General features: G+C 35.1%; 1 protein-coding gene across 2 annotated transcripts; it reads right to left on the bottom strand.

Moving 5' to 3' along the window:
* Positions 1 to 76: 76 nt before the first annotated feature.
* Positions 77 to 19,188, bottom strand: LOC112569949 (tyrosine-protein phosphatase non-receptor type 14-like). Of its 2 annotated transcripts, XM_025248065.1 has the most exons (21): positions 19,109 to 19,188; positions 18,038 to 18,303; positions 17,575 to 17,756; positions 16,855 to 16,952; positions 16,072 to 16,142; positions 14,133 to 14,291; positions 13,743 to 13,831; positions 13,104 to 13,185; positions 12,758 to 12,840; positions 11,601 to 11,651; positions 10,657 to 10,705; positions 9,939 to 9,990; positions 9,401 to 9,705; positions 7,799 to 9,193; positions 7,178 to 7,303; positions 6,431 to 6,649; positions 5,622 to 5,750; positions 5,251 to 5,325; positions 4,759 to 4,918; positions 4,293 to 4,450; positions 77 to 4,090 (listed from the first exon to the last, which is right to left on the bottom strand). In XM_025248065.1, the coding sequence occupies exons 2-21, from the start codon at positions 18,209 to 18,211 to the stop codon at positions 3,962 to 3,964; spliced, it is 3,786 nt and encodes a 1,261-aa protein (XP_025103850.1). In that variant the 5' UTR covers positions 18,212 to 18,303; positions 19,109 to 19,188; the 3' UTR covers positions 77 to 3,961. The 2 variants fall into 2 exon arrangements, with proteins under 2 accessions (XP_025103850.1, XP_025103851.1); XM_025248066.1 differs by lacking the exon at positions 11,601 to 11,651.
* Positions 19,189 to 19,209: the final 21 nt, after the last annotated feature.

Genomic DNA, 19,209 nt, shown 5'->3' on the forward strand with positions numbered 1-19,209 from the left:
GCACACAGAGGACACACTTGCCACCTTCATTCCGCTAGTCTACATGCAAAAGTTTTGCCAAGTTCAAATGCAAACACTTCTTAATACCACCATTTAATACCACAGGTTTTGGAAACATGATAAACAAGACATAATGAGATCTACATATACTATGAACTAAATACAAGCACTTGCAATTTAAAATTGTCTTTCAATGATAAAACAGACGAATTAAAGAAATGTAACTCTGATCTGGGGTACAGAAATAGATTAAGCAAAGCACACCACTCAAACCCAAAGTTCACATGAACCATTTATCTTTGTGAAAGTTACAAAAATAACTTACATGCAATGAATAAAGGTTATAGATTATCCAGGAAAATGTCCTCGCATTGGTAAGTGAGCTGAATCCAGTGGAGAAAGAATAGTAGCTGCCATCATGAGATAAATATAGCACTCAACTGTATATGAAGGCCTGTTGCAACATATGCAACAAGATTTTTTTTTTGTGTGACTGCTTCAGTTACTAAGACCCTTGCAGTCATATAAGTGTGAGAAGACAACAATATGGTGAGACCCTACAGTTTAAAACACTAGTCCAAGATGTCACGTAAATGTACCTGAGGGAAGCTTACTGCCTGCTGCAGTTATAATTGGTTTTGTTGCACAGCTTGCAATTGTTTTATTCTAATTAATCTGATAATGAAATACAATTTGAACACAACATTAGTCCATAAAAACAAAAAAGCTTCTTTCCTCAGAAATTAACGATTTCTGTACAGCTTCAGGACAAGAATTTGCAAACTATTTGCCTGGTTATAATTGAAAATAAATTGCAACATGAATACTTCAGACGATGAAAATGAAACAAATGAGCAGCCAACATGAACAGGGACCAGCACTCTCTCTCTCTTCCCTTCCTTTCTGGTTCACTTTAGGCACACAACTGCATGCATGCGACAAAAAAACAAATCAGCTGCACAACTGGGACTTCACTATGAATAGACATACTTTGTGATGGACTGGGACTGAGAAAAATGTCAGAAATAAGTTGCAGCTTAGCACCAAATGACAACTAGTCCATTATAATACTAGGTTGTTTTGGCCAGCTTTTAGACAATACTATTTGTTGGATATTTTGTTTGCTTGTTTTTGGCTTCTCTAGATCATTTAGACTTTTATCATGAACTGCAAAAAGCAGACAAACAAGATTTGCATATGGTATGCTTATCAAGGAATATAATTCTCATAAGTTTCTTCAAGCTTTCATGAAAACATTAAGTGCAAGCTTAAAAAATTTACAGCACACAATAAGGCAACATTAAATGGCTAATAGCAGAACCTGTAATAAAATCTTCCTGCAGAACAATATCAAGATAATATGAAGCAGTGAACCTATTCCTTCTACAAATATTAACATATCATCATCTACCTTTTATCAATACAACATTGCCTCTGGCATCTCCCACTTGCTACACTTATGTACAAGGTACGGCAAAAGCACAATCCATGCCTGCTTGTCAGTCAAGCAGTATCACCAAATACAAACCAGCATGCAATACAGCTATTTAAAATGTACATGATCATCAGACCTTAGGATTTAGTGAAGTTCTTAACATCTGGTAATTTGTCTTGATACAAATGTTGCCGAAGAGTCATGCGTTTGAAGTGGATTATTGTATCATGATAGCCATCCTTATCGTTTCCCCTGTTCCTTTCCAGGACTATTTATTTTATGAAGAATTTTAACAATATAGAATATAGAGGACATTGATATTCTTTTGAAAAAATTGTGAAACTATTAAGAGCCAGAACCAAAATCTTGGCTAGGAAGAAGATAAAATAATTGCCCCTGCTGACAATGGACAGAAAACTGTTTTTTAATCTCTTGCTCCACCCTCTGCAGGCACAAATTACTTTCGTATAAAAAAAATATAGCATGAACACAAATCTGAAAGCAAGATTTTTAAAAATCACAAAGCATGAAAACTGTGAAATAAGCTGACGTAAACAAATCTCCCAGAGAAAACTGTCTTGACTAGATATATCAACCCTCAAGTCTTTCAGTGGGAAAAAAAAAAGTTGTGTACACAATTACACATCTTTGGTGTTCATCAAAACAAACTCATACTGATTTCCCCACAATAATCGTATCACTAAAACATGACATTACTCCTCAAAAAAAAAAATACAACAGAAAAAAAATCACATTAAGAAACAAGACTAGCATGTACATGTCCGTTTATAGAAAATTGTTTTTTTATTTTTCTCTATACATTATCATCACGTTTCATTGCCTGAGTATTTCAAAAGTATGTGCACATATTCCTATTGTACATAATCACATTAATGTCAGTTAAGAGTATATTCATGATGTGGCAAACACCTCAGTTTTAAAAAAGTCACCTCTCCAATAGTTGGGAGTTGTAATGCATGTTGCAGTGACAGGTATTTTTTAAGAGTTAAAATAGACAAACTAGATTTAAACTACAGCAATAACTTCTTTAAAACTACACCTAATTTGATTTCCTATGAGGTATCAAAAGTCCACAGATCACACGAAAGGAAACTTAAAAGATGAATCTGAATGTTCATGGAATCAAAGTAAAAATTCTTTAGGTTTTTCATAAATATTCAACATAGGGTTACTTTATATTGACAATTTAACTAAGTACTGATTAACATAATAAAAACATGCTGAGCATAACTTCAATGAATAAGATTAACATTTTCTAAATGTCTACAGAACAGTTTTTATACATTTATCTCTTTCAGTGGATCACAACATTATGGTCTTTTTGTAAATCACCAATGCTTTTGTAGTATCATTGAAAGAAAATTTACACCACAAAAGCTACTCTTAATATCCAAACATGTTTAATCAAATCACTGCTTCTTTAGTTAAATTATGAAAATGTTAAAATTATGTTACCTCTCTATTGTTATCACATTATTTCTCAAAATGCCAACCAGCTAACCTACAATGAGCAAGCAGCTTTTGAAGGCACTGCAAATACTTATTTTACCAGATATGTGGCACACAGGAACCTCCGAGTTACTACACAGCACAAATCCTAATTCTTCAAGAACACACTCAATCCCCCTAGTTGTTACCCTGCTCCTTATTCAGATCTTTTTACTGTACTAAAAAGCATCATCACAGCTATGCATACTCTGCCAATAGTCTAAAACTATAAAATATTCAAAGAACACACAAACTGTGACATTACCGAACACAGCTCCATTGTTGTGAAATACTATAGTTTACTTTTGCATAGGCAAACTTGTTCTTACAATAAATGAAATAAGAAAACTTTAAGTTTGTTCAGATCACCATCAAAATCATTTTAGAAACCAGTTGAGCATACAAATGTATATCATGCTGTTTGCATAGAACACTGACTTCGTTAAAAAAAAAATTAATTAATAAATGCAGAGAGCAGGGTCACCTGCAAGAAAACTAAATGGTTACAGGACCCAGTCAAAACATAAGTCTCGGGAATCAGTCTTCAAAAAGATAATGCGCCTTTTGGAATTTAAGAACAATTAGGCATTCAAATATTGTTAGGATCAATCATTGGAACTTGCCAGGGCCCAGATCCACAGCTGTATCAATAGGCACAAGGTGCATATCATAGCAGTATAAAAGCATAGCAGCAAAACATTTTATCTTTGAGTTACAACCTGCCACCATGATGTGCATCTGGCTTCTGTCAGTAAGATGAGGCTGGAGCCTAAGCTATAGGTGCTGCACCATTCTTTTCTATGGCCCACACTGACACCATTGTGCAATGCACTAACCATTCACACGCTATAAATCTGCTTCAAAATGTACAGAAGTGGAAAATTTAATTACAGTATATGCCATAAGGAAAAAAAATATGAAAGACTTTTATACTTCACAAACATTCCTACAGGCTCGATGACCAATGAGCTTCTTGACAACAAAATAATGACACTAGAGCAACTGTAAAGGAATGCTTTAGATAAGACGTGTGTTCTTAAGATACTGAATGAGTGTGTCATGGATAAACTGATACTGGCCAAGAGTCTGAACCATATGCATTCGTTGATTGCGGATTCCACTGAGTGCCTTGGGCAGGTCAACACTCTGGTAAAATAAAAACATAACATACACAGCATGGCTTTATTTCAAACAATCTCACCAACATATTCACAAACAGCTTGAAGTATGATACGTGTGAAATAATGAAAGTTGGTACTCTGAAACCTACTGTAAGCAACAATAATCACTTAAGTCATCTTAATATTTGACATGGATAAAATTTCTAGTCTTGTGAAAATTAACTCACATTATTGTGCTCCAAACACCACTTCATGACCATGGTTAAGACCACCACACCAGTGCGTCCCACGCCAGCACTGCAGTGAATCACAACTGGTGTCTTTTTTCCACTTCCCTCCTCACTCTCAGCCAGCCGAGACACCGAATCCACCTCATCCAAAAACCCTATAAATGTACACAATTTTACAGTTGAGTGAGATGTGTACTTTAAAGTTTGAGATGTGTTTGTTTACTATCTTCTGTGATGCAAGAAACCAAATCATAAAATGGTACAAATGGTCATCCCTCCATTAAAAGGAAGTGCACTTACTTATCCATGCACATATGTATGCACATCCATACCTGAATGTACGTATACAAAGGCTCTACAATGAAGGCTGAAGCCTAAAATCACAACAAACTAAACAGATGCAATCACTTATTAAAGCATCATAACACTATGACTATTAGCAGCTGAAATGTTCACCACCCACCAAGAAAGCCATATGTGTCTTCTGGACAGCCATGGTCAGGCCAGTCTGTGTACTGTAGGTGCCACACCATCTTCTCCTTGCGGCTGGGCATGTGCCTCACCATGATTCCACTTGTCAGGTAACACAGTGAATCGTGCATGAACTGTAGCTCCACTTCAAACTATAGTAATGAATACAGCAAAGGATCACTTTCAATGGACAGCATCACCAAAAAAACAAAAACAAAAAAAACCCCAACATACAGAATGAAGAGTAGAGACAACTATCACAATGAAAAATTCAACAAAGAAGAATTACAATAAACACCTAGGATTAGTGGTTCTCATATGTTTAAGACTATAAACAAGTGATACAGGTTTTGATTGGACAATGATGACTGCTGTTTTAAAAAAAAAAAAATCTAGATTCATTTCAAAGATTCATTTCAGATGCCTGTATATAAACTTTTTCTAAATATCCATCTAGATATAAAGTAGTACTAATAGTGCATACATCTCCATATTTTTGCACATGGTGAGAACCAGTTTCTTGAGGCCAGTACACAAAACACTTTTGCTTTCCAAGCTCCTATAAAAAAAAGAACATACTTTTATCCACACAAGTACAAAATATAGTTTTCTCTAATAATCAAATTTCAAGAGAAGAGTTATCATTATTAACAAAATAAAACCATCTCTTTCTTTCACAGGTGTATTGTTTTAAATGGTGTCTTGTCACTTTCCACAATTCTCAATTGATTCAACCATATCATAGATCAAGGTTGTTAAGAGATCCACACATGAAAACACATCTAAAAAAACACTATCTTTAAACCTATATGAAAATGAGACTGCAACATCAAAGACAATGAAAAACACAACTACCTCAAATGCAGTAAGCATAGCAATAACATCCACTTCTTGTTCCCACACCATCTGCCAGAAATCCAGTACAGTCTCTTTAAGAGGAGCTTGTGTTGCAATAAACCACCACGCATTGTTGGCGGCAGACAGCTGCAAACCAGGCATTCATCTCAATGCACAAATAAACCTTTACAATAACTTAGACCCTCCCTGACTTGGTTGTGAAAAAAACAAGTACCCTTTTAAGTAAGCAAGTGCCCCACATTTAAAACATTTGGAAATGCTAAAGCTATTTTCTTGTTATAAAATCTAACAGCAGCAGGAAGTCTACTATTTACCTGAAACTTCTGTAGATGCTAAACAATCAATTTTTTGAAACCAATGGAGTAAGATGCAAAGAATAAGCTTTCCATGACATTTTTTACACAGTTGCATCATGGAAAGAAAAGTATGGATTTCCTGCTTTCTGATGGTAGCTGCTTCAAGTCTCATATGTCTTTACTTGTACCTTACTTTTGCCTCAAAAACGTTTTTGATGACATTTTCTTAATGGTTAGTCTGCTAAAGACAACTAGAAATTGAGAAATCAACATTATTTGGCATATTTCTTTTGGTATGCAAAATGACTGCCCCACCCACTGAAAGCAGATTACTTATTTAATGCTAAAAAAAGTAGCATTGCTTTCATAAACTCACTGGTCATTGCCATTGCTGGTATCATAAACGAAGGACAAGAAGGTAGGCATCTTTATTTATCATGCTCTCTAAAATTCTATTCATTTCAAAAAGAATGTCACAGCAAACCTAACAAACAAGAATTATTATTATACCTTGATGTGAGAAGCATTGATATAACCATCTGGGTTGTCTTTTCTTGGGTTAAGTTTGACACGTGTCGCATCATAAGGCAGCACATCTTTGAATCGATTTCTTGGCTGGTTATGGGGAGCTTTGGCTATGCTACATTCTAGGCCTGATGCCTTCTTTGGTATCTCTTCAAATTCAATAAATATCTGACCTTCTGAAATCTTGCTCTCAAGAATCTTCCTCTGAAATATATTAAAGCACCTTAATTTCAATTATTTATCACAATACACTTTCATGAAATACAAATAAAAAAAAAATAAAACAAACTTAAAACATACTAGTGATGCCCTTAAGCATTACGTTTAGTAGCACTGCCTACTGTATAATATCAAGCATATGCAGAATTATATTATAATATATTATGCTTTGCAGGTGGAGATCACAAATAAGTCGTTTGTCTTTCTTGTGTTAAAATATTATAAATCACTTTGGATAGTGAGGAAAAAAACATGTAATCATCAGTAAGAGACATGTTTTAGAAAATCAAGGCAATGCCTGCTTCTCTAACTCAATGACTGGTCAAAAGATTGGTCAATATTGATACTGTACTGGAAATCTCCATATTGCACAACAGAATGAACCTAATAACCATCTTTGGAGAAAGTAAAAGGTGAGAGGACTGGGCTCTGCTTCCTGTTTCCACAACCTTGACAAGGTAAACTATTCAGTTCTTAAACTATTTGTCAATGTTATATTTGAACATGTTGTACCCTTTCATCTTTGGGTGCCCTGGTGTCATCGTTCATGAGAGCCATGACCATTGAACGTGACAGTGTCAGGCCATTCATGGCAGCCATTTTAAGAGGCCCCATGTTCAGAGCCCTAACTGTGCCACTCTGCAAATATAATTGTAAATAAATAATGTTTAACAAAACTGAATAAAATGCAAACTGCTGAAAGTACTTATTTAACTACACTTTCTGTCATTACCAGTAACAAGACTAAAAGAAGTAACTGTATATTTAATGGATGATTACAATAATAATAATAATGATTAAATTTATAAAGTGCACTTTCCCAGGGAGCTTCATGTGTTGTGTTCACAGGACTAAAAACAAAGCTTAACATACAAGGCAGAAAATTAAACATTTAATAGTAGCACATACAGTGAAATGAATTAACTGAGTGAATCAAGTGCTGACCCATATATTCGTTTTTAATTATGTTTCGTCTAGGAAAGACTTATTTACAAATGCATGAATAAATGCATGTGAAATTAAAAGCACTACCCAGATATCCATCATGCAACTGCCATAAAGAAAAAAAAAAACAAATCCATACCTCCTCTCTCCTCTACAAAAAAAAGACGTGTATAAGTAAGTCATACTCACACTCTCTAAATCAGAATCACTGCCAGAATCGGCAGCATTATCATTCTCCTGCTCTTCTTCTTTATTCCCATGCTCTGCAGTTGCTGCACTTGAAACAGATTTGGTGGTGCAAGGTTCTTTATTTGTTTGCTGATGTCTCTCTCCATCTTGACCAGAATCTATACCTGATTTCTCTGGCACTATTGCTACCATCTGCATGATACTTGGGGCTGGCACAACTCTTGAAAGGTCATTCTGTACATTACAAGACGATACCAGCTCTGAGAGAGCCTGCTCATCTGCTGGTCTCGTACCTGGATATGGTGGGGGATCTCCCAACTTCTCCAGCATCTCTTGCATATCTGGAGAGTTTTCTGGAGGTACAAGAATGCTGCTGTGTTTAAGAACATCAGGTGGAATAGACATTCCAGGAACAGATTTGGATGCTGGAAAAGTGTAACTTTCAGACAACTGCTCGCTGACAGTCATGAGATTCACTGAATCTGTCAGAGACTTTGCCTCACTAGACTCACGCATGCTTCTGCGAGAACTCCGCACTGATCCAGATCTTGCAATCATCATCCGACGAAAGCTCTCCCTTAAAGTTGCAACTTCTTTTGTCTTTGATTGAGGTGGAGCTTCTTTGGGATCTAGCATCCGAATGTGGATTTTGGCCTTACTTTGCCAGTTTGCATTGTGGCTGACCTCATCTGAACTTTCATCTGACTCCCGTGCATGGAATGTTGTACAAGAGTGTTCACTAGAAGTGTCCTCCTGATCCAGAGCTGGGTGAGTCACTTGAAGATGGCTCAAATGCGAGACAACACTTTCTGCAACATTATCCCTATGGCTTTCTGTGGAAGTCACAGGCACCTGTTCCACACTGCTGCTATACTGTAGCTGTCCTGTGCCGATATTACTTTCTGTGGTTTGACCATCACCAGAGAGCAGAGGTTGAGAAGCAACAAGATCTGGTTGGTTTGTCACAACAGAAGGGAGACTGGCCTGTATGGCTAGGTCAGGGGTACTGCTGCTGGTGCGAGGGTAAGGAGGTGGTGGCCTGTAGTGGTATTCAGCACTGATAAGAGTCTCACTGTTGGAGCCAGATGGGTATTGTTCTGTCTGGTGAGGCTGGACATTAAGTTCAGGAGAACTGTAGGTAGCATGCACAGCTAAGTTCATTCCGCGTTCACCAACTGCCCCAGAACCTCCGCGGTGAGCATAATAGCTATGTCCATCGTGAAACACGTTGGCATAGATGTTGTGGTTATAGCTACGTATGGCAGCAGCATTGACATAGTTGCCCTCTTCTGCATAGACAGGCTGCAACCCCGACTGATGAATTTCAGGTTGACTGTAGGACATTCCCTCTGAGTAAGAGTAGACGTGCGAGCTGCCTAGGTTCTGAGTAGTTTCCTGCATAGAAAATAAGCAAAAATTGGAAACATTCTTACACCAAGAAACATCAAAAAACCATATCTAAAATGAATCTATGTGTAGATGTGAATGGAAAAGGGAAGTTCAGAGAGGGAGAAGAGTGAAAAACCCTGATTCACAGACAAAAATTTATTCCACTATTTTCTTCAGCTGAAGGTTAAAAAAAAGAAAAAGACAACTTAATACCTGAATCTGCACCTGATGAGCTATTCTCTGCCTCATAACAGTTTCATAGTCAGGACTTGGTCTGTATGCTGGTAGAAGGGCAGCCCTGTTCACATACACCGGATCAGCCTGAGGCACTGAGGTGGTTGAGGTTGCTTGAGATGGAGTGCTGACTGTGTAGACACTGCCATTGATGATAATGTCACTCTGACTGTGCTGCAGCTGCTGCTGCTGCTGAAAATGCTGCTGCACTTCCGACAAGGCACTGTCCAGGCTCTGCTGTGAGTGGCGGTAGTAATCGTGAGTTGTGACTGTCTGAGGGGCATCTGCAAAAGTTAATGTGACTTTAACCACCAGCAGCAAAGACTAACTTTGACCGGACCAGTAACATAAAGAATTCAGAGTTGAATCTTGGCTAGCAAAACAAAGATGAAATGGAATCCAAAGTTCACATTAACAGTGCAGTGTTAATTAAGTTAAGCCCTATCAAACCATAGTGATCTGAAGGTTATCTTAAAGTAAACTAAGAATAAAATGAGAACACATGAATTAAACATACCTTGAGTTATGCGTTGATCTTGCTGGTAGACAAGGGAGGTCTGGGACTGAGTCTAAAATAAATAAAGGAATAGCTAGCAAATGTCATGTTTACTCTCATAAAAAGACAAAATAGCCTTTAAAGTAATAAATTATCTTGATCTATATGCAACAAAAATGTATGACAATGTTCAGTTCAGTTTGCTCTGTTGACCTGTACTGGTTGACTAGTGTTGGTCAACCTACAGTGGTTGAAAGTGGGATTTGGGGGTCGGGGGGGGGGGGGTACTGTGCTGTATCACATGGTCAAGCCACAAGAATGTCTGTGTGTGTGTGTGTGCGCGCGCGTGTACCACAAGAGGTGGCCATGCTCCACACCTGGTAGGAAATTCAAAAGTTTCCTTAGGCACTTTTGAATATGTCAATCTGCTTGCATAGTGGCTGTCATATCATGGATGGCTTTCAGGTACTTAATATTATAGCGTTTCTCTTAAAAAGTAATTCATTCACACTTCCTTCGACAGGGTCAAAACCAAAAAAATTTTTATTACTCAAACGTAAGCTACAGTCCCCCTGTTTTCCTTAGTCTCAAGACCCAATAAAATGTAAACCAAGCTGCTGCCCTGGTTACAGAATAATGCCTCTTTCTACAAGCATGAATAGATACACTAAAATCAATCTCAGTTAAAAAGGATTTCTGATGAACAGTATCTGTGGACTATCCAATGACTGACACTGACCAGCTCTTGTGTTGTCTCTGCCTGTGTTATCTGTGCTTGATGGTTATCCCTGAAAAGAAACAAATATAAATGTTAAACTAGCTGAATTTTATGATGAAATCAGATTAAAAACTGCTGTTGTTCAAGAAGCTTAGATGGATAAACATATGAATCTAATTGTTATTTCTCTTTCTGTAATGCATGTAAGCAATTCACAGCCAGATACATTTCAGCTAGTTTTGCGGCTTGAATGCTTGAAAACAATTCTCTCTTGAAGTAATCTTCCATTAAATCCTTTAATGAATTCCGCTAAAGCAAAGGAGGTTTTAATAATAGTGCTATAATTTATCATTAAAAACAAACAAAAATCTATAAGATACAGCTCTTTAAAAGACATGCACTAGTTTTGTGCAAGATCCATCACGTTAAGACATGCAATAAGGATTCAAGCAAACACTAATGAATCTCTAAGCAAATAAACAATTATATTGACATGTTCACCAAATACCAGCTGCCTAAATACCAAATTTGCATTCACCAATAAAATAAAACACAACTCAAGTGATTTTGCAGAGGAAGCTGGAGAGAAATAAAATAGAACTGCTTGCTGTCCAGCTAAACAACCTAAACTTTCTGTTGAAGAGTTATGTGTTTGTTAAGCTAATAAGTAATTTTAAGGAAACTAGTCTGCATCTGTATTTACACATAGCTCAACATCTTGAAAAAAATCATTTTATCGTTTTATACACACACACACACACACAAATATTTTTAACAAATAACAGTGCATAATAACTATACTTTCATTATTTTAAATATTAGTATTCCATGTGTTTAAACTAATATGCAACATATAAATATTAAGTTATTCATAAAAATATACACCAGTTCTGAGACAGAAAGGAAAAGTTATTTATGTACAATCAGGGTACATGAAAAGGAACGGGCCCTACTTAAGTGCTTACTGAAAGAGCGTGCTGTCAGTGTCGATGAGACTCACATCCTCCATGCTTCCACTGAAAGAGATGCCATGCAGGAAAAGATTCAACACAAACATAATGCAGAAAAATCTACATGCTCTTCAGTTCCATGGAGTGAATTATACTGCTGCTCAGAGTTAGCCTTATCAACACAACTTTCTGCTAACACTCTGGTAAGTCACTGCAGATTAAAGATCATTTACTGAAACAATACTTACGAGTTATTTTTGCTCATTTTTATTATTATTTGTTCCTCCTTAACAAAAAACATCAGGCTACTCTAGTGAAAATGGTCTGTACACAATTTCTTGACTTTAAAACAGATCTAAAAAACAATAATTTGGATAAATATGCTTTCTTCTAAATATACTCAGATCTTGTCACTCATCTGGATTGAAGAATTAAAAAAAAAATTTAACAACTTCTTGTTGAAAATTAAAAATGTCTATATGCAGAACACCTTAAAAAGACTTTTTGTTAAAATTTGGCTTTGGATTATTTTATAGGCAGTCTGAGTGTTAATTATGTCCTCAAATTTCTTTGTTAAATCAGTGTTCTTGAACTGAAACTACCAAAAATTTATTATTTAGTGATTGACTGAAAAGCATTTAAAATTAGCTAATACCATGATGCTTTAAGCAAGCTGATTAAAGGAACTAAAACAAAACAAAAAAAAATCTATTCATGCAAGATGCAGAAACATTCAAAATAAATAAGGTCTGAAATATTAAAAAGAGAAGGTAAAATTTTAAACAAATAAATATGTGCACAGACATGCATTTTGTTATGAGTTACAAGACAAAGTTTCTTTGCAGTAGTTAACAAAATGAAAGTAACAAAATAACAAAGGCTGAATAATAGCCACACATAAGAAAGAAACATAAGAAATCAGTTTGGTGCTTCCTATACTTAAAATATCTTCACATAAACCACAGCCAGACTAAAAAAAGTTGTTTGATCCTATATCTTCTCACTCAAAAGAATACACATTCTAATAAATTTAAGGTATTTAAGTTATATTATCCCTATTACTTGAATGTTTATGATTTCTGTCTCCATTTCTTTCACGTATAATTTAAAATCTTTATGAGCTATCAAAAATAATGTTAGGCAAAGAAAACGAGCGTAAATTAAAAACAAACCTGAGATTGCTGCGACTGGATTTGTAAAACTTATGCTGCAGTTGTCCAAGGCGACATACATATTTGGCTGTCTCTGTGTCTTCCTATACACAAAATTATACCAAAATAGCACTTCTGCAAATCTGGGAAGAGATCAAGTTTTATAGCATAAAGATGCATGACTGCAAACTTCTGATTCCTCATAAATTCTTATCTGGATAAACATTAGTAACCAGGTAACCAACCACACAGCACATGCTTGCACAGACTTTGCTAGATACAATGCTTATAGTGAAGTCATAGGGTGTTAAGCCTTTCATCATTTCCTTACATCATAATCAAATATAAAGGTAAATTTAACTCTTACCATTTGGAACTGCACTGAACTTTTTGAAGTGTCTATCTCAAAAGCCTTTTTATTTTGAGTTAGGCGAGCAATCTCAGGCCACCTGTCAAGAAACGAAAAAAAAATGAGCATGACTTAAAGGCTAACCTGAGTGCAAAATTGTTTTCAAATCAATATTTATGCTCTATAAAAAATACTTATTTCCCAAATCTGAGCAAGCAACTTCTGAGATACAAGCCTTTGAACACAACAGTTACCAACCCCATATTTCAAAGAGCTCAAAATCTCATTGCTTGCAATGTCCAAAGAGTAACGTTCTCTGACTAAATCCCAGCATATGTTCCTACACTGGCTGTGGTCTTAAGAGATGTTAAATAATATGATTTTTTAACACAAGTTAATTAAAAATTTGGTACATATTTTTCAAAAAAATTAGTAAAAGCCTAATATTCCAAACAACTTTAAGCTGAATTTCATGTCTTTCTAGGCTTAGCCCTAAAATCTGTCTCAGCATCTACAGGAAATGCTCTACATGAAATCTGTCTAAACAAGATGTTTTTCCAAGATAGAAAACACATTAATCTCACATTATACTGCACTTAAGTCATTAAAGGTTAGTAAATAAACACAAAACTATTAACATATGATTTATCTAATTACCTGTAATAAACTGTAGGCTGTCCATCAAGGTATCTTGCAAAGACACCAGCATAGGATGTTCCCAAGTACAAATCTTTTCTTGATTCATCCTGTAAAAAAATTAAATAAATGATCAATCCAAATCATCTGCATTGCTCTCATTGAAGACAACAGCAATGTATCTTAACAGACAAAAGCAGAGGCCTAAAATAAATAGAAAGATAAACTAAATATACAACTCAAACTCTTAACTCTAAGCATGCCATAATGATACAGAATGGGCTTTTAAATGAATGGGCCCAGGTCTAAATAAATGAAGCAAATAAAACCAAAAAACAAAAAAGTGGTAAGAAAAACTATATAAGCCATACTTTTTAAAAATGTTCTCCCACTCTCAATGTTTAAATCTACCTTGGCCACATAGTAATCACAGCCATAGCCATCCATCAAAAGCACATCTTTGATGTACTGAATCTCTGCACGAGCAGATGGAAGACCCTGAAGACTTGCATGAGCTGCCATCACTTCCCCAAGAAGGTCTGTGTAAGTTGCATCATCTTTGGTCATATTCTACAAGATCAAACAGCAAAAATTAAACCAGAAATCACTCAAAATTGTCAAACGTACCAAAAGAAATTCTCAATTAACTCTCTGAAATCTGACTGCTGTACAAAATTTTAGATGAAATTGCCTCTAACATGTACCATCATTATAGTATTTAACAACATAAACTTAAATTTCTTAAACTATTGATGGCTAACCCAAGTCAAGTATAATATTAAAAGATTTGAAGCAAAGTTAGCAGATTATAGTTCTGTCATTAACATATTACAAAAATGTGCAGTCAATTTTTAACTTTTTTTTTTAAAGAAAAGCACAATACATTATTATTATGACATCACTGACCGAGCTTTGATTATATGCTAACCCTAATAAGACCTTGCCCGATCTGTGATATGAAAAATAGCATTTTGACGTCCTCCCAAATCCCAGATAAGTGATGTTTAAAAATGTCATAAACAGAACAGGTTTTCACTCAGGCTTTGTGAAGTAGTATCTTTCAAAGAAAAAAAAATATCTAATTTATATAAAGCAAGAGTGTGGCAAGAAAGTGGATAGGATTTGTTTGTTTAGAAAGTTACATGGTGGCAACTTCTATCTCTTCCTTCACTACAAATGACTGATATCTCAGAAAAAGAGATGGAGGGGATGAAGACAATAAAACTGTTTCCTGTCTTTGCTTTTCAGTATCAAGACACTTTACAAGAATTATTGTTTACAGTGAATATATACTTATTTACCATTGTTAAGTACAAAATTGTATACTAACTACAAATATTCTAATAAGGTTTCTGAACACAATTTACTCGTTAAAAAGCAAAAAGGAAGAAGAGAGTGGTTTAAGAAAAATGGAAGCAGGAACAAATTTGCAACCAGTCCCACAGAAAAAGAGATGGAGGAAAGGGTAAAGAACCAGAAAGCATGCAACCAAATTTTATTTCCCTCTTCACTTAACAACAATTGGTTTATCTTCTTTCCCTCCTTCATATCTGCCCCCTCCTTTCCCCTCAAAAAAAAAAAAAAAAAAGCTTGCTCCATAAATCTGTTGGTCACACACATAAATTTCAAATTTGAACCTCCAGAATAAATGGGTTCATATATATAGGAATATTAGTAATAAAATAACAGAACATGTGTACAAGATGAACATGAAAATAATTTTAGATTCCTGTGATCTCTGAAGTCTTTAATATTTTTAGGAATATTACCTGGTGATAAAATAACAGAATATGCCTACAAGGTGAGAACACATCTATTCCTGTGCTGTCAGACAATATACACTGTTTTACTACTTGATTTTCATAAGAATTTTGAAACAGGATAACCACAAACAAACAAAAATCCAAGGAACTAAAGAAAACAATTCTGTCCTCTAGCAATGCCATAAAAGCTGTTTAAAGGGAAACTTAACCAAGCAACAAAATAAATATTTAAAGTTGAACATTAAAGATGAACAGAAATCATTATCAAATAAACAGTTACCTCTGGCAGCAGATACTAGTAAATTATCAAAAGACTGACAGACAAAAGGTAACAAGAATGCATCACAGTCATTTGTAAAGAATATTGATTTCTGTACTAAGGAATACTATAGTAATGGATACAATACTTCTCTGCTCATTAAACAGGATGAACTATTTATTTACAGATAATTTATAAATAAAAGTGTTATTTGTAAGCTAGCTTTCTTGACACCAGTGAAATTTTTTGGTCAGAGTTATATTAAAATGAACGTCAACATGCATGTGCACTCTATAATTCACACACACACACCAAACCATTACAATACCTTTGGAAGCAAATGGCAATCTTTGAAGTATTCAACAGTATATTTGTCCTGTTCATGATCACCAAATTCCACTGAAAACATAGTAGTCATAAAACTCACAGTAGTACACAGCCTACATACTTCTGTTTTCCAGTTAAACTAAATCAAGTACATTTAATACAACCATTTTCATGAGATACATCATAAGGATGAAAATGTCAACATAAGCAATAAGGACAAGAGGACTCAAAATTCATTTTTTATGAAATGTACCAGCCTTGTATAAAAACTATAACTAGAAAGATTGTGTGTGTATGTGTGTCTCTCATCCTAGATTCTGTCCCCTCTGTCCTATCCCCACCAAATCTTTCAGGAATGCTCCAAAGGTACGTGCTACAAAGCATACTTATTTTTTTTTTTTTTGCCTTTGTAATGATATATCCTCAGCAGAAGAAACTGTGCCATACATCATTTTAAGAAGAACAAATATCCTATGCGATTGAGAGTAAGAGGAAGGTGGCACCAGGGAGAGAGGGGAGAGAAAGAAAGGGAGTGACGAAGTAGCACAAAGAGAGTGAATGGGTAGCAAAAGTATTGTTGCAACAAAATTTTTTAATCCTTAATTCAGGCAAAACTTTGTGCAAATGTGAGCTGTCAGAGTATTCTGCTTTACTGACACCATACCTAAAATAAGTTAGACTCAAATCAAGTGAAAGTTCAAAAATTGACCATGAGATTACAGTTGGAGTAGTTAAGGAAACCTAATAAAGCTGATTAATAAAAATGTAATAAAAAGACTCTCACCCTGCAAAGTAAATGCTGCTAGCCTGATCGCCTGCTCAACTGAACAAGGTAAACGGCCATCGATGATGTCATTCTTCAGCTGCAGGTAGTAGTGGTATCTAAGATATTTTTTTATAATTTCAATAATCTTTTTTATAATTAAAACTGTAAAAATGTTACATTTTATGAATACTCATGTCACATTAAGAGAAAACAAATGAAATGCAGATGCAAAATACTGAACAAATAAGCTAAGAATTAGAAATGATAAGTGTGTGTGTCTATAGCACCAGCAACTCAACCTTTACTTTGTCCAAAATGTCATTAGGTTTAACACAATCTGGACAATCTTTAACATTACTTTTAGTTTAGTTTTCTGTTGTAAATGGCTTATGTAAATAAATATAAATATGATTTATATGTATGCTTTAGAGACGGGCATCACAGCCGAATGAAAAGTCTTCATTGTTTTAAAAGTGTTCTCTGCAAAAGGTATATTGATGCTAAACCAATTCCCTGGTCAAATCCTTCAACTCAGGGAATAAGCCATCACTGTATATGATAGAACTGGCACTTTGTAATTGAGCAAAATCACACTGAATTACTGGTCCACAGAACAAACAAAATTCCTCTGATACCCTTTACTAGAACTGCCCCTTTTCAAAACAGATCTTTGTGTTGCAGTTATCACAAATGAATCTAAAATAACACTACTTTTTTCAAAGTTATAAAAGCATTCACCTTGCAACTTCATCGCTGATTTTATGTGCACATGCAACGTAGAACATGACACCAAAGTATAGACAATGTGGGTGGCATGACGGTTGAGCATATTTGTCAAGCTGTCTTTTCAATGGCCTTTCCAAATCAATCCAGTGAAACTGCAGCTTCTTTGTAACAAATCGAAGGCCAAAGTAGTATGTCTAGAACAACATAGAAAAAGTGGCAACAATATTTATAGAAGATATATTTAGCACTTTTACTCAAATAGTTATGAAATATGCCAAACACAAAACTTTTTACTTTCATCTATTGGTTAAAGGTTAGAACGAACTTACCCTCTAAACTCAAAGAATTTATCAAAAGTCAATATATATTTTACTCCAGTAATGCCAAAACTTTCATTAAAAGTTTTACTGTTTTGTTTATTAAAAGAGACTTATTTAAAATAAAACAAACAATCCACAGAAATTTTGTACTGTACCTCTGTAAGTTCTATTCTTTGGGCAATGCTGTCTAGGCATTCCTGACCAGTGCTTTCGGAATTCAAGGTACATTCCAAGAAAGAATTATCCAGAAGGTACACGCCAACAATAAAAGAGTTCTTGGAAGAAATCTCATAGCTTCTTGTCTTCTTTAATCTCCACTTGAATGGCATGACTGATCTGGTTTTTCTTCAACACACTCTGATCTACTAAACAATATTATTACACTCCAAACCTGCTACGTCTCCCCGTCTAACTCTTACACCTGCAAAAAATTGAAAAAAAAATAAGTTAGAAAGAAATCTGGAAAATTAAAATCAATAACAAATGATTACTTTAGACTACTTGCAGTATTTTTTGTTTTAAATGAGTTTCAACGGTTGTTATAAATTATTAAATACTCACTCACCAAATAGTAAAGCCTAAACCACTCAGCAGAAAAAAACATTCTGTGAAACAAAAATAGCACAATAGAGCTAATCAGTTTATTAAAAGAAAAAAATGTGGACTTCCCAAGTGTATATAAACACATTAAGTAGAACTAGAAAGAAAGTTATGTCCACCTTCTCAATTAAATTGAACAACACAACACAAATGTTATAAAGAAAATCCTATTGGTGTACAACATGAGACTGTATTTTTTTTTTTTTTCATTGGTAATAAGAAATGTACACAATTTTTAAAATGTGTCTCTGACGCTGAAACTAGTAAACAATAAATTAATCGCCTGATAAGCGGGCCCATCTTGTTCAGCACAAAAGCTGCTGTAACAAAAAAGGCGATTTTCCCTATGAAAGTTCACAGCAGGTTATGACAAAACCTTGGATAAGGAAGCGGCTCTGAATCTTTTGACTAACGTGTAATACTTGCTAAAGTAGTTTCAACAGCAGTCGACCGATATCGTCAAAATTCAGTATCAACACACCAAACACGAAAAAGTGGAAATTTGTAGTTGGTGTTGATGATCAATCTCAGTACCAAAAACTCTGCTATACACGACACAAAGAGATTCACCAACCTTTTTGCGCAGGGTCTTTCTATGATTTGATACATCCTACCCTGCTACATACCTGGGAGGGAGTGGCATGAGTCCATACTGTCGTTGTCATCGACCTAAAGATCTCTCCAGCGATGTAAAAATGGAAAGAATGTTGACAATGCAAATGTCGCG

This window comes from Pomacea canaliculata, linkage group LG8 (assembly GCF_003073045.1).
Source record: "Pomacea canaliculata isolate SZHN2017 linkage group LG8, ASM307304v1, whole genome shotgun sequence".
In the NCBI taxonomy this organism is placed as follows: Eukaryota; Metazoa; Mollusca; class Gastropoda; order Architaenioglossa; family Ampullariidae; genus Pomacea; species Pomacea canaliculata.

Bases quoted from the DNA above. Each gene is read 5' to 3' on its own strand.
- LOC112569949 (XM_025248065.1), bottom strand. From the start codon at position 18,211: ATGCCATTCAAGTGGAGATTAAAGAAGACAAGAAGCTATGAGATTTCT. The intron at 16,953-17,574 runs GTGAATGCTTTT...AAAATATCTTAG, and splicing joins ATCAGCGATGAAGTTGCAAG to ATACCACTACTACCTGCAGC. The intron at 4,919-5,250 runs GTATGCACTATT...TCATTACTATAG, and splicing joins ATGTGCAAAAATATGGAGAT to TTTGAAGTGGAGCTACAGTT.